A 25,767-nucleotide genomic window follows, 5' to 3' on the forward strand; every position below is an offset into this window, starting at 1 on the left:
TGTGCCACTCCCAGCTCCCTGCACTCCACAGGGACATGGCTTCTCTGTCCCTCCAATGTCTTCATGCTGAGCTCTGGCTTAAGGCAGCAGCTAGCACGGCCCCGGAAACATCCACCCAGCACTTTACAGGGATAGCAAAAGACAAGGTCAAACCTTTCTCCTGATGTCCACCATGCCAAACCAAAGTTTCTCTCAGTCAGACACTGCAGCCTTTCTTATCATAATCTCACTGAAGGTGAAAGAAGTCGATCAATAGTTAACTCATGTAAGCATGAGTTAACTATTAAATCAGCAAATATTACTTACAAGCCTAAGAAGCAGGATGCACCTTATCCTTCTCAAGATAAGAGACACAGAATGCACCTTGTCAAGGTAAGAGGAACAAAACCTATTATCAGCAGAAAACTCTGAACCAGCCAGCAAAGGACTGCACATGCTTCAGAAAGAAAGATTAAAAGTGCAAAGTGAGGAAGACTACCAGCCTTCATCAGCACAACCACTGAGGAAGACTCGGAGCCTTCCTCAGTGGGACCCCCAGAGTAGACTGTGCTTGCGCATGACGTATGCTAATGACATTAATGATTTCTGAGAAGTAATTTATATCACCACTCCAATCCCAAGTTATGTAATGAATATGCATGAAATTTAGCCATATATTGTGCTGTGTAAAAGTGCTGAGTGTGTTAGGAGGAGCAATCCCCCATGTACCCGGCACCAAACAAAGCAAATACCCACCTCACCGAGTGAGTCTGTAAGGTGACTCTTAGCATCAGAGCGAATCAAAACAAGAGACCTGTCCCATAGTGTTCTCCTGGGGTACACCAATTCCACAGCCCTGAAGATATCCAGCTGTTGCTTGAAAGCACAGCCTCACCTTCCACTGCTTCAGCTGCCCCTGCCTTCCCTCCTGGGCTGGCAAAGGCCTCTGCACGGACTCTCTTGTGAGCCAGACCTGAAGACCAATCCCTCAGAAAATTAATTCAACAGAAGAAAAGCATACCTCCTTCGCTGCGGACTCAGCTCCCTGGTTCTGCTTTTTATGCAACGGCACGAACCTGTGCTTGGGAGGGACCACAACAAACACCTGATCGAGGAGGAGACGTGCCCTTCTCCTAGCTCGGACCTGAGTGTACACAGCATGGAGTGGCCACATAATCTTTACCAGAGGAGCAAATTACAGAACTAGCTTCCCACATCTGCTACCATTTTAGCCTTTGTACTAGGGGAAGTGGCCCCCCGGAGGCGAGGCGAGGCGAGGCGAGGCGAGGCACGGCATGGCCCGTTGAGTAGCGAACCCACCGGGTCAAGCCGCCATAAGGGACCCGCGGCGGGTGTGGCGTTCGCGTGGTCACGTGAAGGGACGCTGGGTCACCACATGATCCCGGAGTTGTGGGTCACGTGACCGGTGCCTGCGCTGTGCCGGTGCAGTGGCTGCTATGGAGTCGGCGCTGCTGCTGCTCCTGCCGCTGCTGCTGCTCCCGCCGCTGCCGTCCGCCCGCGCCGCTCCCGGTGGGTGTTTCGGGCCGGACCCTTCTGCCTGTTCCCCCCGCTCCTCGGGCTGGACCACTCTGCCTGACCTCCTCCTTCCTTGGCCAGACCCCGGCCCTCCCATGGACGGGACCCTCAACTAGCTTTTCCAGGTCGTGGGCAGGACCCCGAGCTAGCCTCGCTGGGCCGGAGCCCTCAGCCAGCCTGGGGACCACCGGGAGGGCGCTCCGAGCTCCTCGGGTCCCAGTTCCCAGGCTGGGTTGTGCCGTACCGGCTGACAGCGCCTGTTGTCGGTTTCCCCTGTGCTGATGGTGCCCCCTCCAGCTGCCCGGGTCGTGTGGCCCGGCCTGGAGGAGCGGCTCTTTCCGCAGGTGCGGGACCACTTCAACTTCGAGACCTACGGCAACGAGACCTTCCCGCAGCGGTACCTGGTGTCGGGTAGGTCCCGTGGGTGCTTCGGACTGGATGCCCGTGGCTTCGGGCTGGATTCCTTTCTGCTTAAGCTTCAATTGCCTCTGTATAAAGTAGGTAAAGTAAGGAGCTAGAGCACTGGGCAGCCAAGAATCAGTGTTAGCCACTGGCCAATGCTGCACGAGCCAAGCATTCCCCAGCATTGTCCATATCTTCCTCTCCTTTTCATCCACTTTTTACAAAGGCATGTACTTATAGAACAAGGGGGCCTGGCTTTAAATTGAGAGTAGGCTTAGACAGCACCTTAGGAAGGAATTCTTCCCTGTGAGGGTGGGGAGGTCCTGGCACAGGTTTTGCAGAGGAGCTGTGGCTACCCCATCCCTAGAAGTGTTCAAGGCCAGGTTGGACAGGGTTTGGAGCATCCTGGGATAGTGAAAGGTGTCCCTGCCCGTGGCAGTGGGGTGGAACTGGATGAGCTTTAAGGTCCTTTCCAGCCCAAACCAGTCTGGAATTCACTCCTTGGTTTCTGTTCTGGCTGTGTGGTGCACAAGGGATTGTGGGGACTGGCCTCTCTGGAGCAACAGTAGACTAGAAGCAGGAGCTGTGTTAGGCTTGCACCGGTGCTGGCTCTGTGTGTGTGTCTTCGGTTGATACCAGCATCTCTCACAAGTGCATGTAATTGAGTGTTCTGAATGCATCAGGAAAAACAGTGACTGAAGTGTTGCACTCGGTACCGATCGTTTTTAGGAGTAAAGGTAACTCCTCTGCCGTCAGCGGTTTGCATTATTTAAAGTCATGCAACTGTACATAGCTTAACCCATGCGAAAGAATGAGCACGGCCAGCAAGGAGTCAGCTGTGTCTTACTTTTGGGTCACTGACAGTAAAAGAGAAAAGGCCTTTTTAAACAGCATGTGACTAAAAATACAGCAATTTCTTTAGCCAGTGTCACATGTTTTTCAACCCTGCCTATGCAGAGGAATTGGGGAGTAAATTGCAGGGAGAGAAAAAAGGTGGACTTGGGAATAGCAACAGACCTGAGCACTGCCCAGCTGCTGCTGCCTCCTAGCTGCATTGGGGTCTTTAGATGCTCCAGCTCACATTCACATTGCCTGTTGTTCTGCAGCTTGTTCAGCACCTGTGCCAAGTTGTGTGTTTCACCAGGCATGAATTCATGGATCAGTTCAACCCAAAGATACGGACACACCAGTGAATTTTGAGAGCATACCCAAGGCTGCAATTTCACAAATTAGGTGGCCCTTTTTGAACCAAATGTTGGGATTACATGGTTTAAAGCATTATGCAACTTCTATTTGTTTTCTTTTAAAGTGTTATATTTTATCTGTGAGTCCTGGGCAGAGCTCAATAATATTTGTGAGGAGCAAAATATTAACAGTGCAGTTCTGCTGGTTTATAGAGAGTTTCTTACTCAAAATTCCTGTAATTCCATTCCCCTCTACTGTTTTTTTTTGTACAATATGAGACTTTTCTGATTATCAGCAAGAAAATAAAAACTAATTTCACAACAGGGAAGCTGATACATTTTGAGTTTAGCTAGCAATTCCCCAGGATTTCAATCAAAAAATAGATACCATTCTAAGGAACCCATCGGGTTTGGTTTTGGCTGTGATGGTTGTTTACTCCAGGAGCCATGAAGCACATGAGGAGAAGAGCCAGAGGAAAGAGAACACTGAGCACTCCAGTTACCTCCCCAATATCCAAAGCAAATGCATCGTAGTCAGTTGGCCTCTTTGTTAATGAAGAGGAGCAGTTTCACTAATTAGAGGTTTCAAATCCCATTTCAAGCCAAATCTTGCTGTGTCAATTCTGTGCTGAGAATGCCAAGAATTAAATCTGGGCCTCTCTGTTCATGGAAACAGCCTCATGTGACAGTAACATCCATGGGACAACTGCTTTGCAGGGTCTCTTTGGATGATGCATTGAAATCAACACTTAACTGACAGTCTGAGTTTGTCATTAAAGAAAACTGTTTATTATCCCTCTTAATTCCTGTGCAGTTTATCACTAAGCTAAAATCAAATGTTTGTTAAAATCAGCAAGCATTAGAGCAACTGTTTGTTAGATAAGCCAGTGTTAGCATCACAGCTCAGCTTGTCCTGCCAGACTCAATTTGCCTTCAGTTGTAAAATGAGCTGAGGATGAAGCACATCATCTTCATACATCATCATATATATACACACACACATATGCGTGTGTGTTACATATATAACATACATCAGCATATCCTGGGCGCCTCCCCACAGTGTGGGCAGCAGGTGTGTGGGGAGATTCTGTCCCTCTGCTCAGTTGGGACCCCACCGGTAGAACTGCCTCCAGGCCCAGGGACCTCAGTACAAGAAGTGTGGAGCTGCTGGAGTGAGTCCAGAGGAAGCCTCAGCAATGATCTGAGAGCTGGTGTAGCACAGCATCTCACCCTCTCCCAAGAGCTTCTCTATTGTTTGTTAGCCAGTCAGGTAACTCAAATGGGACAAGCTGTGTTATTGTGAGTTTTTTGGACCCATAGGTTAACACTGGTCTGGTATTTCCCAACTGCCAATTGATAACCTTACTGTTGACATGAGATCTGACAAGATAAGCTGGATTTTGACTGACTGATAGCTGTTCAATTTATAACTATAAAAGCCACCCCAAACTTTCACAAAGCAGAAATCTGCTAAGATATATATATTTTCTGGAAATGTGTGGAGTTTCTCCCACGAGCAGGGACATCTGCTTCATGGTTACTCCCTAGGGGTTGAGCGAAGGAATCTCTCTATGTCATCACCATTTCAGTGGTAAATTACATTTGACTTCTAATCAATACTATTTCTTTTGCCAGTTTTAATATAGATACCTTGATATAGTGCAGTGTTCTATGGTTTACTGTTATCAACTAATACTTCTTTAGTTTTATACTGTGTGGTGAGTAGTTCTGGTTAAGATCTTTTGTCTGTTATCTTTTGTCTGTTTAATAAATAATTCATTTTTATAAGTAGATCTGATTTGCTGTCATTAGAACTGTGAGCCAGAGTGATTCCTTAAATTTAAAATGTTGCCAAAATTTGAGGCTAAGGCAGGGCTTGTCTGAAGCTTTCCCTTGTCTTGTGACAGCTGGAGCCCCTCCACTCTGGAGACAGGTTGGGAGGGTGGGTTTGTTCAGCCTGGAGAGGAAAAGGCTCTGGGCAAACCTTATTCTGTCCTTCCAGTACTTAAAGAATGTTTGTGAAAAAACAGGGGTTGTAGCTTTTTACCAAAGCCAGTAGTGACAGGACAAGGGACAACAGTTTGCAGTTGACATATGGTGAATTTGGGTTGGACATAAGGAAGACATTCTTCCCTGTGGGAGTGCTGAGGCCCTGGCACAGGCTGCCCAGAAAAGCTGTGGCTGCCCCAGCCCTGGAAGTGTTCAAGGCCGGATTGCAAAGGGCTTGGAGCAGCCTGGTCTGGTTGGAGGTGTCTCTGCCCATGGCAGGGGGCTTGAACTGGATGGTCTTTGATGGTCCCCCTCAACTCAAACCATCCTATGATACGTAATTTACAACTTTATACATCACAGCAGGAATATCAGAAAGATGCAGGCAATTCCCTAATGTCAGTTTTGTGTGAAAATCTAGCTGTGCAAATGTTTTGGAGTGAGTTGGGCTAAAAAGGGTATATAAATGGGAAATCGCTCTTTTGGGGGGCAGCTGTCTGCAAAGGACTTGCAGGATTGAGATTTTAGGTATTTTTCAGGAAGAAGTGAAATTTTCAGGCCATGTAGTGATCTTATGGAAGCTCTTATTTACCCCCACCCAAATGAGAGATTTCTGGAGCCTGGCCTTTCTAACACTTTGTGTCCGAGATCAGGTCTCAGGAATCAGCCTGTTCACTGAGTTCTTCCTTGTTAAGCTCTTGCCCAAAACCAAAAATTGACTCATTTCATGCAGATATTCTTTGTTGTGTTTTTGGGGGGTATTATGTGTTTTTTTGTGGGTTTTGGGTTTGTTTGTTTTTGGTTTTTTTTAATTTTTAATTTCTTTATTTCAATTGCCTCAGCAAAGTTCTGGAAGAAAGGATTTGGACCCATCTTTTTCTATACTGGCAATGAAGGTGACATCTGGACTTTTGCTAAGAACTCTGACTTCATATTTGAATTAGCAGAGGAACAGCAAGCACTTGTCGTTTTTGCTGAACATGTGAGTATTTTAGTCATTATGCATTCTTTAGAGTCTTGTTCTATTCAGTATTACCAAATTCAGCTCTCTGCAGGTCTGGAATAGTGGTACCATTTCTTGCTGTGGAGCTGAGTCTGACCTGCTATAAGCTTTCTTTCCATAACAGCAGATCTTCTTTCCATAATCGTGGCTTTTGAGTAATTTTTTGCTATGCCTCCCAGCACTCCAGGATACAGACTGCTGTTTCAGTACAGCCTGTGCCACGAATGATTTGCTTTTTTAAGTAGTTTCTACAGGCCTTAAACTCTTATATTGGAGTAGAGAGATACTTTGTTTGGATAATACTTAATCTCTCTACCCTGCAAAGTTCCAAGCCAGCCTTTCCCACACTACTCTATTAAATCTACTATCTATCATCTTAGTCATGGAGAGATTATCCTATTCCCTTTTGTAGCTGGGAACTTCAGGAGAGATACACGTGCTGAGAACCCACTTGGCACCCACTGAAGCAGCTGTCATGTCCTGGCCATCCACTCCAGGATCTGTCCTGAAAGTGTCTGTGTATCAGGTGCAGGAGAGAAGGCACTTCCTCAGTTGTGGGCAAGTTAGAGGACATCACATACTCTGTTATCTTTTTGTATTAGTGCACACTTAGCCCAGCTCTATGGTGAAAGTAGAGAAGACCCATAGTTTATTTTTTATTATTATATATGATATGATATATTATATGATGTTATATGATTGATATATATGTTGCCATAGTGTATCTCTTTCATTTCAGAGATACTATGGGAAGTCTCTTCCCTTTGGACTTGAGTCAACACAGTTGAAAAAGACTGCTCTGCTCACCGTGGAACAAGCCCTTGCTGACTATGCAGTGCTCATTACTGAGCTTAAGCAGCAGTTTGGTGCTGCAGACTGCCCTGTCATCGCTTTTGGAGGCAGGTAAGTGTTGTGTGGACTCCTTCCCTTCTCTGCATCCGTTTTTAGCCAAAGTTATGCTGCTGTAGATCTCTTTTGCTCTCAAGAAAGTTCTCAATGCAGAGCTTTAAGCTATCCTTTTGATAGCAGATGTGCCTATGCCTCAGCTCCCATGAACTCATCACCAGGTCCCACTCTTCTTTCCTGTCAGGAATTAGCCTCCATTTGTGGTTGCTTTGGAGAAGCACCCCTGACTGGATGTTTCTAAGCTTCTTTGATGTCTGAATCATCCAAAGCTGCAGGAAAAAAATAGCTTGGAAACGGTAAAGGGAAAATAGCAGCCTTGCCAGTCATAAGCAATAGGATGGTGTGCCAAAACCTGAGGAAACAAGCACTAATGGGGTCCCTCAATTCACAAGGTGTTGGCTACAATGAACCTCACTGTTTCTACACTAATGCTTACACTAATGTTTCTACACTAATGCTTACAGCATAAGGAACAAGCAAGAGGAGCTCAAAGCTTAGGCCCAAGCCCAGAAATAAGTCTGGTAGGACAACTCCTGTGACTGGAGTACCCTGTTGGATGGTTACGGCTCTTCAGGAGAGTTAGGGCAGAAGAGGTGAGGCAATGGCATTGTATGTAGTGGAAGGGATAGAATGTCTGCAGCTCACAGTTGGCAGTGGCACAGTTGAAAGCCCAGGAGTAAGAATCAAAGGACAAATAAATAATGCGGACGTCACTGTGGGAGTCTACTTTGGATCTCCCAGACAGGATGATGATGCAAACAAATTATTCTTTGAGGAACTAAGGATGCTTTCAAATCAACTTCCCTTGTCCTTATGAGGTGTTGTGGTGTGATGTCATGGTTTGCCTCAGATACCCTGGGTTTCTCCCTGAAGGTTCCTTCCCCAGGTGTGTTAATCACCTCTCCTTTCCACACCCTGACCCCTGCTGAGTACTGCTTGTCAATCCTGGAATTCCAGAAGGCCACAGAGTGATTGGGCAGATTGAAAAGGTGCCCTCTACCCTGGGAGGGCATTGGCCCATCCAGGGGTCCTTTGTCCCTGAGACCTCCTCTCCCGTACCTGGTTGGTGCTCCCTGTATTCCTTCCCTCCCCCTCTCCCCTGGGTTAAAAGGGCAAGCAACCACACGGTCGGGCAGTTCTGTTGGAGCTGTTGCTATATTCAGGGGCCAGAATAAAACTCTGGATTAAAACCCTCCATCAGAACAGCCTCCTTCCTTCACCATTGCCTTAAAGCTTCTCCAGCACAGGGAAGCCTGTGGAGTGGACTCTCTACGAGAGTAAGCTCCAGCCCACAACCATTGGACCTCTGGCACGCCTGGACTTGTCTATGCGTGCCCAGCTGTGACTCACAGCTAGCCAAAGGGGTCTCTGGGGTGAAGCACCACAATTGCCAGACAAGCTAAGACTTGTCCCATTCATCAATATTGGTAATTCCAATAACGGGAGACTTCAGCTTGCCAGAAATCAATGGGGAGAATCACACAGTACAATCTAGGCCAGAAGATTCCCTGAAAAATCCAGATGACAACTTTATGGCACAGTTCTTAAAGGAGCAGAATTGGAAAGATACCGTTCTTGATCTACCAGTTGTCAACAGAGAGGATTTTATGAGCAAAGTGGGGGTTGGCAGATGTTCTGGCCACTGCAACCATGAAGCCATCCAGTTTAAAGTCTCTTTTGACAGGAGGAAAAGTGCCAGCAAAACCTCAACTCTGGCCATGACGACAGACTTCAGGCGGCTCAGAGAATTATTGAGTCAAGTCCCCTGGGAAAAAGTTTTTGTATGTGATGGGTCCATCTGTGTTGGTTACTTTTTAAATGTTAAGGGCAAATGAGTAGCAATTCCCAAACCTTGAAAGTCAGGCAGGTGAGGCAGAAGGCCAGCTTGGCTGAATAGGGTTCTTCTCTTGGAAATAAGATGAAAAAGGAAGTTGTATGCCCAGTGGAAGCAAAGTCAGGTGACATGAGAAGAATACAGAGACACTGCTCCCCACTATACGGAGAAAATTCATGTGATTAAAGCTTAATTGGAGTTGAAACTGCCAAAACTGGAGAATGATAAAGAGTTTTTTAAGTACATTAATTGTGAAATTCAATGTAGAAATAACATTGGCGTGTTCCAGGATGAGGATGGTCACCTCACAAACAAGGACAGAAACAAGGCAGAGGTGTTTATTGCATTCTTTGCCTATGTCTTCACCATGGTTGACAGACCAAAGGGGCCCCAGTGCCTTGAGCTGGAGGACCATGAGTGCAAGAATAATCAATTCCCTGTTGACCCTGAACACATGCAGGAAATGCTGCTCCATCTGGATCCCTACAAATCTATGGGATCTGTTGGGATTCATCCAAGAATCCTCAAAGAGCTGCAGATGTCATTGCAAAACTTGTATTGATGATTTTTGTGCAATCTTGGGAATCCAGAGAGGTCCCAGCTGACTGGAAGCTGGCAAACTTTGTCCCAGTTTTCAAGAAGGGCAGGAAGGAGGACCCTGCAAACTACAGGCCTGCCAGTTTCACTTCAGTGCTGGTAAAATCTAGAAAGATCATGGCAAATAATAATCTGGGAGATATTGAAAAAACACCTGGAGGGCAATGTAGTCATTGGGTGCAGCTAGCTTCAGGAGGGGAAAGTCCTGCATGTTGAACCCGATTTCTTTCTATGATGGGGTAACCCACCTGGTTGATCTGGGAGAGCCAGTAAATGTCATTATTTTGGACTTCAGCAAACCTTTTGATGCTATCTCGCCCAAAGATTTTTCTGGGCAAAATGTCCAGCATATGATGGGTGAGCAACTGGATCACTGGTTGGCACAAAAAGTTACAGTGTCTGGGGTAACACCAGGCTGGTGTCCAGTCACTAGTGGGATTCTGCAGGGCTCCATCCTCACTCCTCTTCTCTTCTACATCTTTATGAATGACCTGAATGCAGGACTTAAAGGAATACTGTAGCTATGATATTTTATTAAGAATCCTTTCTTGGGATTTTTTCCCTCCTGAGGAGCTGAGGGCCTCAGGAAAGAAATGTAAACAATAACTATCTGTTGTTGTGGAATGCAACAGGTATATCTTCTATTGGTCTGTGTGGATTGTTTTCAATTGATAACTAATCACAGCTACTTGTGCCGAGGCTGTGAGCAGTCACAGGATTTTGTTGTGTATTCTATTTTATTTTTGTTCTTTGTAGCCTTCTGATCTCTTTGTTTTCTTTGTTCTTGTAGTATAGTTTTAATGTAATATTTTAGTATAATATTTAACATAATAAATCAGCCTTCTGAAATAGAGTCAAGCCTTGTGTCTCCACAAACAGAGAGTTCGTCGCAACAGAATACTAAGTCAGTTTGCCAACAACACTCAACTGGGAAGAGCTATTGACTCCCTTGAAGGCAGGGAGGCCCTGTAGAGAGACCTCAGTAAGTCAGAGAGATGGACAGTCACCAACTGTATGAAGTTTCCCAACGGCAAGTGCTTGGTTTTTCACCTAGGATGAGGCAGCACTGGCTGTGTGTATGGAGTGGGGAATGAGAGACTGGAGAGCAGCTGTGGGAAGGGACCTGAGAGTCCAGTGGCATATTGGATGTGAATCAATAGTGCCCTGGCAGCCAGGAGGGCCCGCCTTGTCCTAGGGGGCATCAGGCCCAGCATCGCTGGCTGGGTCCGAGTGGCAGTTATCCCACTGTCCTCTGCACTGGGGTGGCATCACCTTGTTTAGGGCACCACAGTGTAAATACATTAAGCTATTAGAGTGTGTCCAGAGGAGGGCCATGAAGATGGGGAAGGGTCTGAAGGGGAGGCCTTATGAGGAGTGACTAAGATCACTTGGTTTGTTCAGCCTGGAGGAAACTGAGGGAAAACCTCACTGCCTTCTTCAGTATCCTGTGGAGGGATAGCACTGATCTCTTCACTTATGACCTGTGACAGGACTCAAGGAAACAGCGTGAATCTGTATCAAGGGAGGTTTAGATTGGATATCAAGAAAATGTTTTTCACCCAGAGAGTGTTTGAACACTGGAACAGGCTCCCCAGGGAAGTGGTCATACACCAAGTGTGTTTGAGTTCAAGAAAAGTGTGGACAACACTCCCAGACACAAGGTGGGATACCTGGAGTGTCCTGCATAGGACCAGGAGTTGGGCTTAGTGATCATGATGGGTCTCTTTCAGCTCAGCATATTCTGTAACTCAATCAAAATGAGAAATTTAGCCTGCAGAATCAGAACATTTTACATTGGAAACACAGGAAACTAATAATTGGTAAAATCGTCTTTCAAGGGGCCACACAGCTTTTTATTAAACGCAGCCTCTTTAACAGCATCCAGCCATTTTCATTGTAGGCTTTTTCACAACTCTGCTCTGCTGCTCTTTGGTTCCTTGCAGCAGTTGTGATGTCCTTGTTTCTTGATGGATCCCCTCTCTTGTAGTAGAGGGGTGCTTCCCTCCAAAAGTCTTCCAGAACTACAGGGCTTTGAATTCAATTGCAGTGAGCTAAAAAGCATTTGGTATGATAGTTATCATTAAGCCTTCAGCTGGTTGCGGTGTGGTGACTGAACTGTTGATCTCACGGAGGTTTATAGTGTGATTATCAGGACAGTAGCGAGAGTAGGAAGGCCCAGAAGCTGTCCTGGGACAGGAAGATGGGAGAGGGATATAGCAAAACCTCCTAGCTGGCTTCATGTTAGACTGCAGCTCTCTGTGTGTAGTTGAGGGCTCAGTCTGCAGCAGCCCTGAACACACTAAACCCAAAGAAAAAACACTGAAATATGGCAGTGCTGGAGAAGCGCAGCATTTCTCAAGAGAGAAAAAACAGACCACTTCTGGTGCTTATAACTGTGCCAAATTAACCTGAAATTACTTGCAGCAAGTTTCAGGTAATGCTTTCTCCAGTACCAGGGCTAGAGAAATGCAAATTGCTTTACACGTGGGTGTTGTGGGAACGGTATTTACTGAACCACTTGAGGTGGTGCAGAGGGAGATTGAGTGCTTTTAAGCTTGGAGTTATACCAGATTTAATCTGTGTTTTGGGGATATTATTTGCCATCCCCAACGGCCTCAGAGGAACTCTGCAACCATCAGCAAATTAATGACTTCTGTCATCCTGGATCTATCTAGCAGCTTTTGATCCATGCGTAGATTGTGGCCCTGGCATTGAAGCTGCCAAGGTAGCTTTGACTTTTCTTGTTGTATTTGTTAAATTTTCCCCTTTCCTGTATCTCTGCTGATTAACTATGCAGCTCTTATTTGAGGTTCCCAGGGAGGATAGCCTCCACTTTCCAGGAGTCGAGAGGGCTGCCTGTTCTGCCATGTTCATGGACACCCTTTGCCAAAACCTTGACAAAGTTCTGACTAGTTCTAACTAGTTCTTGTCATTCTGTATGCAAAGTGTAGTGTGTCTTCTCTCTTTGAACAGTGAGTGCTTCACTCAAACCCTGCTTTGCTCTGCTGTGAAGCTCTCGGGACATGCTCAGGATGGTGCAAAGTTAAATACTGAGGCAGGATTTACATTTGTCTACAGAAGCAAACTGAGCTGCTGTGTTCCCACCAGAGCATTTGGGGAAATCCCTGGTGTGAGCATTTGGGGAAAGGCCAGAAAGAGCACTGTGTGCTGTTCATTGGCCATAACTGGATCAACATGAGCATGAGGCACAAAGCATCACAGGTATCCATGAACATCATGCATATCACGGAGCATCTGTGAAAACATGAGGCATCACAGGTATCCATGAGCTCATTGTTACCTTTGGTTTAGGTGAGCCTGTAAACGTTGGCCTGAACTTCTGAGTTATTACAGTATAAGTTGTCTGTTAAAGGAAGTAACTCTTGTCTCTCCTTGGTAGCTATGGAGGAATGCTGAGCGCTTACCTGAGGATGAAATACCCAAATGTCGTGGCTGGAGCATTAGCTGCCAGTGCTCCTCTGCTGTCTGTGGCTGGGCTTGGAGACCCCACCCAGTTCTTCAGGGATGTCACAGCAGTAAGTAGCATCTCTTTTCAGGAGCAGTATTTTCTTCTTTTAGGAATGCTGTTTCATTTTTCTTTTCCATGTGTTTAAATAGATATTTGTCTTCACTGCATCACTGCTAAGTAGGGAGTGCAATTAAATGGCAACCTGAAAGAAAAAGTAGTAGCTGCAGGATGGCTGGGCACTGCCTCCGCTTGGGCAGCTCAGGTTCAAAGGTGCTGCTCCAAGCAGCACAACTCTGTGCCAGTACCTTTAGTACCACTGAGAATTGACTTTCCCATTTCTAACACCTTGACTGTATTACAGCCTGAAATTTTTCCTTTGTGCCTGGCTGAACCCCTTTTGGATAATTTATTTTTCAAATCCCCTCCCAAAATGCTGTATTGGTACTAATGATTCACAGCACCTCCTTAGTCCAAGGTGATTGCATTTCAGTGAAGAACTTGGAAATCTTCATTTTATAACATTTTATATCTTCATTTTAAAACTAATGTTTATAGTAATTTTATAACGATAAAAATCTTCATTTTATAACTAAAACTTCATTTTATAACATTTTATAACTTCATTTTATTTAAAAATGTGCAAGGTGTCTCGGGATCACTTAAACTAAAATTTAAATGTGGCTTTTGCAGTTTAAGGCCATGAAAAGTTGGTGTTAGAACTGACTTAGATTTATCTCATAAGGAAAGAAATGTACTAGCTGGTTGTGCTGAAATCTTGTGATGGTGTCTGTTCTGCCTCTTTTTTGACATTAATTTCTAGATCTGGGTGACACAGATGGCTTAGTATGAACTACCTTTTTTGTCCCTCAGCTGGGACTGAGGTCTGTGCCTGGTGCAGGAACCAATGAGCACAGAGGGCTGAGACCTTTCATGCTTTTCTGCCCAGAATTATTGCTAGGCTGTAGTTCATTAAGCTGGCACCTCTCTTTGGCAGTTGCAGGCTTTTATACGTGTTACAACAAAGAAGTTGCACAGAACTTGTTCACTGGTCAACTTAACCAGTGCTTTTCTGTACATGCTCCAGTCAGTGTCAGGTCACTATACCAGGGTGGTCTGACACTAGCATGTGACCTGTCTCAGGGGTGATTTTTACCTTGCTGTTTAGTCTTAGGTTACCTTTGGGCCACCTTAGCATTCTTCTCCCCATCCCTCTGGTCTGGAGGTGATTCATCTTTGTTGACACATTCTTGTCATTCTTGTGTTACTTTGCTGTTATTCTCCACTTCAAGGACCACACCTGTGTATGTAACTTGTGGTCTCTTTGTTCTTATTTATATACATGAACAACTTGTTTTTGTGCAGAGACTTGCACAACAGAAAGCTTTACCAGTAAGTATAAAGAAGAGACTGTTATATGAAAATAAACACATTTTAAACTCCTAAGTCCATAAAAGAATAATAGACATCTTGTCTTCTTGTAGAGTTATACATTTTCAAACAAAAAATGTAATACCATTTTGTGTGAAAAAATTCACAGCACCAGAGGTTTATGTCCAAAAAGGAGACAGAGGATTCCTGCAATTTTATTTGAATAAAGGGAGAGGCCGTGAGGCATTTCCCATAGGGTCTTTCAAATGGTTGGGAGACTCAGCCCCCTTTCTATCCTAATTTCCTGGATGCATCACCCTCTTCCTTTCCCCATTGGCTGAAGTACTTGGAAGGTACAGACTTCCCGAATCACCTACTCTATGTCCCCATTTTCTATGCATCCCTCCTTTTTTTTTTTTCTTTTATATAGCAAAACACTATTCATAATTCTATTAAGCCTTTGTTCTTTTTATCTAAGTTCACAAATTTTACATGGCCTTGGCTGAGCAATGGTACACGGCAATTAGTAACATTTTCTAGAACTGGTAGTTTCTTCTGTTACTTCCCTATCTATAAGTCTCTGGCCCTATCTACAAGCAGATTCACAGTCTGTCTGTAAAGACACATTTATCTTATTCCTTTCAATTTAGTCAGCTGACAGGCCCTGCAATGGGAATTCTTCCCTGGTTGAAGCTAATTTCCTTTCAACATCCTTGTCTTGCTTCAGCTGTGAATATGCTGGGAGTCATTACACAGCCTCATTACACACCCTCAAACTTACGGTGTGGAAAAATCTTTCCAACTAATTTAAAAATCTTTTCATGTGAAAAAACTTTCCAACTAATTTAAAAATCTGTTTTCTCTGCAGTAGTAAGCCAAGCTCTGGGCTGAGCTCTTAAGCAAGCATGTTTCAAAGTATGTATGTATGGGGTTTCATAGTTTTCCCTTCCATCTTCAGTGTGGAGGTTGCTCTGATTTGCAATTTATACATCTGAAATCTGATTGTTCTTCTTGCTAAGAACACCTGTGAGAGCTGTTAATCCCAATGACAGCACATGGAATGACTGCAATTCCTCCTTCCTTTGCTAAGCTGAACTGTTTCTGGTCTGTAAGGGTCCCCATGCCAGGCAGTGCTTGGCAGCAGCCCAGCAGTGCCTAGAGGAGAACTCAGCCATCACAGCAGCCAGAGCAGACCTGCTCCTCTCTCCCAGGCCAAACTATCCCCACACTTCAGTTAGAGCCATTAGCAGGTGAAGATCAATAAGCACATCCAGAAGGATTTTTTGAACACCTAAAGGGATGCCCAGCTAAACTGTGGAAAACTCCAAAATTATTTATTTAAGCATAATTATCAGACAAAGGCAGAATTAAGAAGAAAAGAAAGGTCCCAAATCTATTTTTTAGTTGAGGGTGGGTCTTTATAAGAAAAACACCTAGCTAGTGATTTGTGGTTACTTACCTTGCTCTAGCAGGGTAAAGAGACATCAGAAGAACCCTAATAATTCTTCTTGTTACAAAACAGTGGTTGCCAGCAGATCTAATCTGCCTTACGACTTGAGAGAGGAGAAAGAACTTGAGTTCCCAGGGCCTTCAATCACAGAAACAACTTGATTCACCATAACCAGCCACAGCTCTTCAAACCTAACTTAATGTGCTTTTTCAGGATCAGTAATGGTTTTCCCAAGAAAAAGGACATGGCAGGCCACTAGCAGGCTTAAGAAGAAAAGCAGATCTTGGTCTTGTACTCCCAATGCATAACTGACTTCTCCCATGGCTCCTTCTCACAGGCAAAGTGCAGTTTCAAGGACTCTGCTCTGTGTTTAAAAACAACAAAACCCTTATGACCCTTGCAGCCTGCCCCTCTCTCTGAGGCATGCTTCATATTCTCTTGCTGCTTCATGTTCAGCCTGCTGCTCCATGAAGGGCAGAGTGTTCTGTCTGGCAGGTCATCCCAGCCAGACCTGGTGACACAGCTGCTGCTTGGCCTGAGCTGTCCAGAGTGTTGGCTTCTGCAGAGACATGCTGACTCTCTGAAGGACAAGGCAGAAGCACTGGTGTCACTGCTCATGGAAACACAAATGAGGTGCTGACCAGCGGGTCAATAACCCCTGTCTTCTTCTGGTCCTTCTGGCAGTTCTTTCTGTTACAGCCTCTTAAGTATGTCCTGTGGGAAACTGTCACCTCATATCTTTTCTGTCCCTTCAGGATTTTCAGAAGTCCAGCCTAGGCTGTGTCACAGCTGTCCGTAAAGCCTTCCAGCAGATCAAGGACCTGTGCCTGAGTGGAGGTAAGAAGGGAGTGCTGCAGATGGCTCCCAAGGGCAGCCAGCATTCCCAGCCTTGGAGGGAAAAAAGTGATACAGCTTTACCTCAGCTAGTTGTTCAGATAAATCAGTGCAGATGCCCACACAGCTTCCTCTTTCTGCTTGTACAATTGATTTTTTTCTTTTATTAACAGTTTCAGTTAGCATTAAAATTGGTAACCAATACTGAAACATAAGTAGCTCTGTGGAACTTTGCACAGTGTTAATGACACCATTTTTTCTGCACCAAAGTGCAAAACCACTTGCAGGTGAAAACCACTTGCATAGTATGTACAGCTAGTAAAGCCATATGTTTCACCAGATGCTTGTCCTCAATATCCACACCATGAAAAGCTGTTCTGGTGGGCATGACAGCTGTGTGACTCAGCTCACTGGACAGATCTGAGAAATATGTGGAGGGCAGTCTAGGTCCTGAAGCAATCATCCAAGTCCCTTCCATTTCCAGTCTTGGACAGTTAGGACACACTGGTGAAGACCTCTGCAACGGCTCCTAAGTAGGCTGGACCAGATGCCATGGGCTGATGCAGCATCTCTTGGAAGCTGTACGTGGTGTTGGGACAGATGTGGTGGCTTCTGAGTCTGTCTTGAGCCTTGGTCTGTCATGCTGTGTGTCAGGAACTGTGTGCTTCCCAGCTGCTGCTGGTCCTGGAACTGCCAGAGGGGCCCAGGGGTCAAAATGCCATTTTAGCTTTGGGTCACAGCAGGAAGAATGTTACTGTTAAATAGTCAAGCTCTTCCAGGTCTGCCTGGGGCCATGCTTCCTGCAGCTGGGGGTAAAGTGGTCATATTTAAGGCTTCGGCCCTCAAGTGTGTATCCAGAGTCAGGTCCCAGGCCGTGGGTTTCCAAGCAAAAGCAGCCATGCTCTAGTGGTCAGCTGTAGAACAGGATGGGGACAGGATCTGTGACTCCAAAATGAGGAGGATGAAAATGAAGGGAGCAGCTTTCCGCAGCAGAGAAGCAAAGGTGTATGGGTGCATCTTGAAGGAATGTTTTTAAAGATGTATTTGCTGACTCCAGCTGACCTCTGCATCCCACTGATACTTGAAGGCATGTCTTGAGATCTTGAGAATCCTTTGTGAGGACTGGCAGTTCTCATCTGGCAGTTCTTACTGCAGATGCACACTCCTCCCAGGAAGCTGCACTTTTTTTTATTTTCTTTTTTTTTTTCCCAGGAGGTGGTGGTGGTGGTGTTTGTTTTTTTGGGGTTGGGTTTTTTGTTTTCTTTTTTTAAAAACAATTTTAGTTGGGTTTTTTTTTCGCTCTGCCAGTTTTTCCCAGCTTTTGAATCTCACTGGGCCCTATATGTTGTACCTTGCTCTCCTGCATGAGAGCCTGCCTGGGGAGCCTGCCCTGTGGGACACAGCAGCCCTGCCAGGGAAAAGGTCTGCAGGCATGAGCAAGAGCAGCCCTCAGGGCACAGGCGAGGACAGGCTGTGCCAAGCTGCTCTCCTCACTGTTTCAGCTGGGACCAATTCTGTCCTGGCAGGTGCTAATTCCTCCAGGCTCCCCAAGGAGCTCCATGAAGGACAGAGCATGGGCTCTGGGCCACACAACATTGTGACACTGCTCAGGGAAGCTTGCCTGAACATTCTGTTCACATGTGTAAATTTAGATGTAATGTGTCCTTTCCACTAAAAACCTCATCTTATGTTACATCTTCTTACTCCTGAGTGAAACAAGATGCTGAAGCTTGGTATTACTTTCCTCTGCTTAAGTTTTCTTTTATTTTCCTTTCTTTTGCAGCCTATGATGAGATCAGCAGTAAAATGGCCACATGCAATAAGATCTCTAACAAAGAGGATGTTTACCAGCTCTTTGGGTTTGCTAGAAATGCCTTCACCATGATGGCCATGATGGACTACCCATACAAAACCGACTTCATGGGTGACCTCCCTGCCAATCCAGTGAAGGTGAGGACATTGGTGTAAGTGGGTGACTTAGGACACTGTCAGGCAGACACCATTGGTGTTGGTCACAGGGTCACATGATGTTGGTCACAGGATGATCAGTAGTGGTGGATGTTGCAGCCCTTCCAGTCTGACAGTAAATCTACACAATTGAAACTTCTCTGTGATGGTGGCTGCTGTGAGGTTTGCTGGAGTTACTCCTGTTCTGCTCTGCCTTTATCTTAGACACAAACACCTGTGCAAGCTTGTTGACTTCAGCTTTTAAATACTAAAAACTTGTAGCTTTAAAAAAAGAAAAAAGTAGTTATCTTGTAGCCCATCTCAACATGCTTTCAAAAATGTATTTTTCTTGGTGGGTAAGGGATGGAGATGTGAAAATCAGACTCTTTTGAAAATATTGCCCAAGAAGCTAACATACCTCAGGTATAAAGCAGAAAAAAACCCCTACTGCTATGGGGACTGGGAAACAGGTGAACTTTCAAGAGAATCACAGATGGCAAAATGTGGGAAAAGGGCCAAGTTCTCAGGAGTTTACAAAGACCTTTAAGACACCAGCTGCTTTTGAAAGGTACCAGCTCACCAGAGGCTGTTGCAATTCTTGATGTCTTCTGTTGTGTTGTCAAGCCCATGGGACTTCACTTGCCTCTGGCTTTGTGGCATTTAGGGTTCTAGTCCTACCTGGAGCACACTGTGCAAGAGGTCACACAGGCTCTGCTGCACTGGAACTCTGGACATGCTGCCTCTGGCTCCACTGGGCATCCAGTTTCCTTCTAGGGTCTGTTTAATGACATCTAAAATGGAAATAATTATTCTGCACATTCACTCCAATCCCTGAAAAGGGCATTAAAATATTCTGATTGTAGGAGGAACTGTTGTGTATCACTGTGGCTTCTCCACAGCTACCTAACTTGGTGAAGGAACTGTCTGCCCTTGTCCTGCCTCATTGCTTCTATTTTGTTGCTGCAGGTGAGGAAGCTAAAAATTTCCAGACCTGTTCAATTAGGCCTTTGGAAAGCTACTGAACTATAAAATATGTAAATAATAATTCTAATGAACCTTCCAGCTTAGCCCTTCCACAAAGCAACTGGTAACTGTTCTGTCTGCCATTTGCCTGTAATGTGTCTTACCCAGGTTGGCTGTGAACAAATTATTGCCCATAAAGACCCAATTGAAGGCTTGGCTGCTCTTGTTGGTGAGTTAATATTATCAGTTTGATCTTTTATGTACCACCACGTGTTCTAGAAGCTCCTATCAGTAGACCTGTCACATTGCTGTGTCAGGGGAACTGGTATGACTCTGATCTCCCTCTGGGACATTTTGCCCCCTGTTGATTTTGTCTGTTGAGAGGTCTCACAGTGGCCCATAGGCTCATTCTCTCACCTTTCCAAACTTACCCTTGTCATGTTTCTTAGGTGTTGAAGCCCCATAGCCTGTTATCTGTTCATGAGATGTGGACTTCTGAGATACTTAGTTCTTTTCTAGAAGTTTACCCATACTCTGGCTCCAGCAGTCAATGCACATTCACTGAAGGAATTTTTCTGGTCTCCTTGTTGAGAACAAGTCCTGTGGTCTTAATCCAGGGACAAGGCAATCTTAAATACATCTTGTATACATACATATACATTTATCTGTGTGAGCACTTATTTTGTCAGCCAGCAGTGTTTGTAAGGAAATTATTAATAGAGATAGGATTCAAAGAACTTTTGAAGAGTTCCTCATAAAATCTCGCAAGCTGCTTATTAAAAACTAGTTCTACCGTGGTCACTACTCAGAAAAACAGGTTCTGAGTGGTACAAAAAAAAAAAAAAAAAAAAAAAGGAATTCTTACAGATTTAATGCAATCTAGTATGATTGGGAGCTAATTTTTTTTCCAAAATGAGGTATGTGCCCCAAGTCAGAAACATACCAATCCTTAATCACCACTAAAGATATTTGGCTGGCAGCTAGAAGCTTTTTTAAAACACTAATGTCTTGACAAACACTGTCAGATCTACTGGATGTATTCACATGCTACTTCTTCTGTGAGGAAGAGTGGGAGTCGTGTTTCTTTGAGATGAATAAGCCAAGGGCAGATTTCTTCCTCCCAGTTCTAGGGGAGCACCTCATGCTTCTCCCTGTCTCCCCAGCTGCATTCACTTGGTGGAGTTCAATCATACAAGAGGAATGATCCGCCAGAACTTTAGGAAGAGACTGGCTTTCCTCCATACTTGACCCTGTGTGTCATATAGGAAAACACTTTTTTCTACATGTACTTCATCAGCCCACCTCCTGCCAGGTAGAGTGTAGTGCCATGGGCTGTGATGCTGAACTGGCAACAGGTGAATGGGGACAGTGTGAATGGGGATACTGATTGCTTCCAGGGCAATAATACTGTGTCTCCTTAATGTGAATCCATTCATCTCTACCTGCAGAGAACCAGACCAGCACTTACCCATCATATCATGTCTCAAGTGGTATTGCTGTCATGTCAGGTTTGCTTGGTTCATGATAAGGGAAACTAGTGTCCCAACATCTGTTTGAACATCATAGCGCTCAAGGTGCCAGAGTTTTGATCCACATTTAGCAATCAGAGCCTCAAAAGAAATGGAATAAAATACCAGAATGGCATGGCTTGGAAGGAGTTTTCTTCTTGGGAAATCAGAGGAGTAAGCTGAGCAAGATGCCACAGGGACCTGCTCTACCTGGCATAGTTGAAGCCCTGCCTGCTATCCAGGCTTTTAACCCATTACAAAGGAAATTGTCTAAACAGGACAATATTGCATTGAATTATGGGCAATAATCAAGTTTGTGTCGTCTGAAAGAATATGTCAGTCCCTTGGAAAAGCTTTAACATAAAGCTGGATTGTAACCTTGCACAGTTCCAGGCTCTATGAGTTCTGTCCCATCCTTGCACACTCATGCAACCCTTGGCTTGGTTTTGGCCATGAAGTTCATGTGGGAGGTGGTGGGTGAGACAGCAGTTACTGATTGATTTTGTGCTGTGTTCCCACCTGGCAGGGGTGTTCTACAACTCCTCTGGCTTGGCACAGTGTTATAACATATACCAGCTGTACCAGTCCTGTGCTGACCCCACGGGCTGTGGCATCGGCTCAGATGCAGAGGCTTGGGACTACCAGGTAAGAAGTCAGAGACCCCAGCAGGTTTCAGCTGCTGTCCTGTCTATGCCCCTGCCCCATGACAGCTCTTGCACTTCTCCTAGGTTTGCACGGAGATCAACTTAACATTTAACAGTAACAATGTGACGGACATGTTCCCTGAGATGCCCTTCACAGAGGCTATGCGTGAGCAGTACTGTTGGAACAAGTGGCATGTGAGGCCACGAGCACACTGGCTGCGGACAAACTTTTGGGGAGAAGGTAAGTTGTGCTGATTGCTTGTCTCTTTGTGTTACCCTGTAGATGTCTCTGTTTCCCTCTGTCCAGCTGAGCCCCATGAGGACAGGCACAGCACACTAATGAGTCCTGGCAGAAAGTTTCAACCTTGTGCTGACTTGAGCCAAACAGACCTTTCTGTATCTCTTTGGTAGAGAAGAGGAAAACATAAAAACTACCAGTAATTTGTTCAATTATTTGATGTTTTCTGTTCTTGGCCATGTTTGCTGCCGTTGCCAAACACATTTGGATAACTGGGCAGGAAGGAGACCTCTCAATTATGAACTCTCTGAATTTCAGACCTGAAAAGTGCAAGCAACATCATTTTTTCAAATGGAGACTTGGACCCATGGGCTGGAGGTGGGGTAAGCATTGCACTCCTGTACCCTGAGCACAGAGCAACCTTTGCAGATGACATACTGCCCTCCCTCCCTTTCAGAGCAGCACTGGCAATTCAGTTTTAACCTGAGTGTCTGTGAGCAGCTGTTTCACGGTGAACCACTGGGGACTCTCAGGACACTAATGACAGACACATTGAGTAGTGTTCAGCCAGGAATACTGATGGAACAAATATGGCTTCACTAGTGCAGACATGGCAGAACCTTCCTTACTCCACACCCAAGGTCTGAACTACAAATTGGTTTCTGTGTTCACAAGTGGTTTCAATGCTGCCAGCCATGTGGTCTGGCTCTCTCCAGTCCTAGCACACTTGGTGAGACCAGGCAGATGCTATGAGCAGCAACGCAAACTAGGAGATGCTTTGTCTTAGATTCAACAAAATCTCAGACTGCTGTCAGTGTCCAGTCTAAAATTTAAAATCCCAGGACTGGAATTTGTGTTAGTTAAGGTCCTGATTGAATACAGAAGCTCAGTGGTTTAGGCTGGCTTGGAATCCCAGGAGGAACAGGCTGCTTAGGGTGCATGGGTCCAAAGGAGACCTAACTTCCAACTACCTCTGCTGGAATCAGCTGAAAGTTCCCACTTTGCGGAAAACATTCCCTTCATTTGGGACAGGTGATATGGTTCATTCAGACTGTTAGCTGCAGATACCAGCCGTACCAAAGATGTCTTCCCATGTTTTTCCTCAGTCTTGCCCAGATCGTGTTCGTTTTCAGAACTCATGTCCAGCTCTTCCCAGTAACTTGGTGAGAATTGATCTTTGCTCCTTCTCCTCCCAGATAAACAGCAGCCTCAGCCCTTCACTGATTGCACTTACCATTAAAGGAGGTGCCCATCACCTTGATCTCCGGTAAGTATCAAACTTTCCTTTCGCTGGCAAAATCCTGATTCCCTGGGTATTTGATCTCAGCAAGCCACAGCCCAAAAAACAGGAGATATTTCAGAATCACAGAATCATAGAGTTGTTGAGGTTGGAAAAGATCTCTAAGATGAACCCAACATCACCACCATGTTCACCACTAAACTATGTCCTCAAGTGCCACATCCGCAAGTTTTTTGAATGCTTCCAGGGATGGTGAATTCAACACTTCCCTGGGCAGTCTGTTCCATTACTTTACAACCCTTTCCATGAAAAAAATTTCCCTATTCTCCAGTCTAAAGATCTCCTGGTTCAACTTGAGGCTGTTTCCTCTCGTCCTATCCCTTGTTACCTGCGAGCAGAGCCTGACCCCCACTGAGCTAAGATCTCCTGTCAGGGAGTTGTAGAAAGCGAGATGGTCCCCCCGAGCCTGCTTTTCTCCAGACTGAGACCCCCAGCTCCCTCAGCCATTCCTGGTGCTCCAGACCTTTCCCCAGCTCCATTCCCTTCCCTGGACATGCTCCATCCCTTCCATGTCTTATTTGTCAAGAGGGACCTAAAACTGACCTCAGGATTTGAACTGTGGCCTCACCAGCACCTAGCACAGGGCAAGTACCTAAAGAGAATGGTACAAGGCTAATGCAGCCCAATGTGTAAGCAGCACAGGGCTGCTTCCCCAGCACAGGGCTCTTTCAGCCTCCAGGGATGCTGAGCTGTGCAGAACTTGGCACTCAGCTCACCTACTGTCATTAGATCATGTTCTTGCACGGGGGTTGGCACAAGTGTGAGACAGTCTGCAGCAAGCATCACATGAAGTAGTCCAGTGCCATCTGGCGTTAGCCATCTGCCTTTAGGCCTGGAGCAGAGTGGGCAGCAGCCAGCAAGGGCAAGCTTGGGCCTGCTGCCCAACTGTACTGGAGATCGGACACTGCAAGTTGGCTTCCAGGACACACATGTGAAGCACAAACCAGTCAGTCTCTGTCCTTAAAATCACAGACTCTGCCTGTGCAGGAGGCAAATACCAACTGTCCAGTAACTGACACTGCTCTGCTTTCCTCTGCTTTTTAGGGGACACAACCCAGCTGACCCCCCATCCGTCACAGAGGTGCGCAAGCTTGAAGCCAGGATCATCAGCAGCTGGGTGAAATCTGCACGCATGGAGCAGGTGCAGGAGCAGCACGCAGGAGCTGCAGCAGGCAGCTAGCTCTGAGCCCTTCCATCCCCACAGCCCCTGTGTGCAGCTACTACAGGACACAGTAGCCTGCTGCACTGGCTCTACTACACTGAACTGGGACACTATTCTCTCCTCTGCCATGATGGTGGGAACTCCCTTTTCCAAAGCGTCCTACTTACAACTCATTGAGCGTGAAAACAAACACAAAAGGCAAAATCACTGACAGAAGCCAAAACCACATTTTCTGGGCTCCATGCTTGCCTGCTCAGAATGAGCTATTACACAGGGCAGCAATACAAAAAGCTTGCCTGGAAGGTCCAAGAACCATCACAGCCCTGAACAGGATGGTTGCATGAGGCATCTTAAGGTTGAAAATAAACTATTTTTAGAGAAAAAGGAAATACTAGAGGGTTAGTAGAAAAGCAGAGGTATAATTATGACTGACACAGTCATGGTGAGCTCCACTAGTGACCAGTTATCTAAAACAGACTATCAGTCTTAGCTAGAGCCGTGGGTTGGGGCTGTTTAGTTTTAGCTTGTTGAAGAGATTCCAGTTGCTAAGATGAAGATTTACACAAAGGATTCCTGGTGTGCACTGCTGTCACTCAAGGGCTGTGTAGTGGTGACCAGTAAAGCACACTTCCACTGAGGCATCTTCAGAGCTTTTTAAAATCAATTGCAAGTATATTAAAATGTGTGATCTAAAAGTTTATTAAAAGGTGTGATATCATTTCATGGTTTGGTAGTATAACCAAAAAAGTTTAAAAAAGTTCCTTCTACCTACCCAGGTGAATCTGCCCATGAACAGGTGCTACTAGACTGACCAATAAGCACCAATAATTACTAGCATAACTGCCAAAATACTAATTCCTGGTAACCGACTGTCTCAGTTGATTTTACTTTACATTTTATGTGATTTTATGAGTTAGTGGAGAGGATTCCTGAGTCCCCAGAGGTTTTCACTGTGCAGCACAGTCACAGTGGTGCTTGGTGTCACTGTCTGCACTGCAGGGCCTTCCCTGGTCACAGCACGACTGGTTCCCAGAGCCATTGCTGGTGTTTCACAATATTTGGGTGCTGATATCCGTTTCATCCATCTCTGCCCTGTTCTTTAAAAAAGACCAAAGCTTCTGGTCCTTCCAGCCAGGGATGCTGAGGAGAGCAGGAACAGATGGAGCCGCTGATCAGCTTTTTCAGATACGTGCAAACGAAGGACAACTTGGAAGACGGAATTAGTGAAACTCCAGTCCCTATAAAAGTCGCTCTAAGACTGCCAGTGGCATTACATCCTCAGCTCGACCTGAATCCTCTCTGTTCATGCTGATGAAAACCTCCATGGCTCCTTAGAGCTGCCACTGTTCTTTTACCTCGTGCTCAAGTCAGGCTTTGGCTTTGTTGCTGCTATATCAAGTATGCCTTTCTGAAGTGCTCATCTGCTCTTTGGTTCAGAGCCTGCAACTTTTCTG

General features: G+C 45.5%; 1 protein-coding gene across 3 annotated transcripts; it reads left to right on the plus strand.

Moving 5' to 3' along the window:
• Positions 1–1,344: 1,344 nt before the first annotated feature.
• On the plus strand, positions 1,345–25,031 carry DPP7 (dipeptidyl peptidase 7). Of its 3 annotated transcripts, XM_041406633.1 has the most exons (13): positions 1,345–1,509; positions 1,813–1,926; positions 5,933–6,072; positions 6,833–6,996; positions 12,831–12,966; positions 16,473–16,554; positions 18,335–18,501; positions 19,630–19,690; positions 21,496–21,614; positions 21,698–21,854; positions 22,170–22,234; positions 23,048–23,118; positions 24,196–25,031. In XM_041406633.1, exons 1-13 carry the CDS (start codon positions 1,437–1,439, stop codon positions 24,329–24,331), a joined length of 1,485 nt encoding a protein of 494 aa, XP_041262567.1. In that variant the 5' UTR covers positions 1,345–1,436; the 3' UTR covers positions 24,332–25,031. The 3 variants fall into 3 exon arrangements, with proteins under 3 accessions (XP_041262567.1, XP_041262568.1, XP_041262570.1); XM_041406634.1 differs by lacking the exon at positions 22,170–22,234 and having other exon boundaries at positions 24,196–24,333; XM_041406636.1 differs by lacking the exons at positions 23,048–23,118; positions 24,196–25,031 and having other exon boundaries at positions 22,132–22,234.
• Positions 25,032–25,767: the final 736 nt, after the last annotated feature.

Source organism: Onychostruthus taczanowskii, unplaced genomic scaffold, assembly GCF_017590055.1.
Source record: "Onychostruthus taczanowskii isolate IOZ18803 unplaced genomic scaffold, ASM1759005v1 scaffold25, whole genome shotgun sequence".
NCBI lineage: Eukaryota > Metazoa > Chordata > Aves > Passeriformes > Passeridae > Onychostruthus > Onychostruthus taczanowskii.

Coding starts and splice junctions, on each gene's coding strand:
- DPP7 (XM_041406633.1), top strand. CDS start 1,437: ATGGAGTCGGCGCTGCTGCTGCTCCTGCCGCTGCTGCTGCTCCCGCCG. Junction 1,510..1,812: donor GTCCGCCCGCGCCGCTCCCG/GTGGGTGTTTCG, acceptor TGCCCCCTCCAG/CTGCCCGGGTCGTGTGGCCC. Junction 1,927..5,932: donor GCAGCGGTACCTGGTGTCGG/GTAGGTCCCGTG, acceptor CAATTGCCTCAG/CAAAGTTCTGGAAGAAAGGA.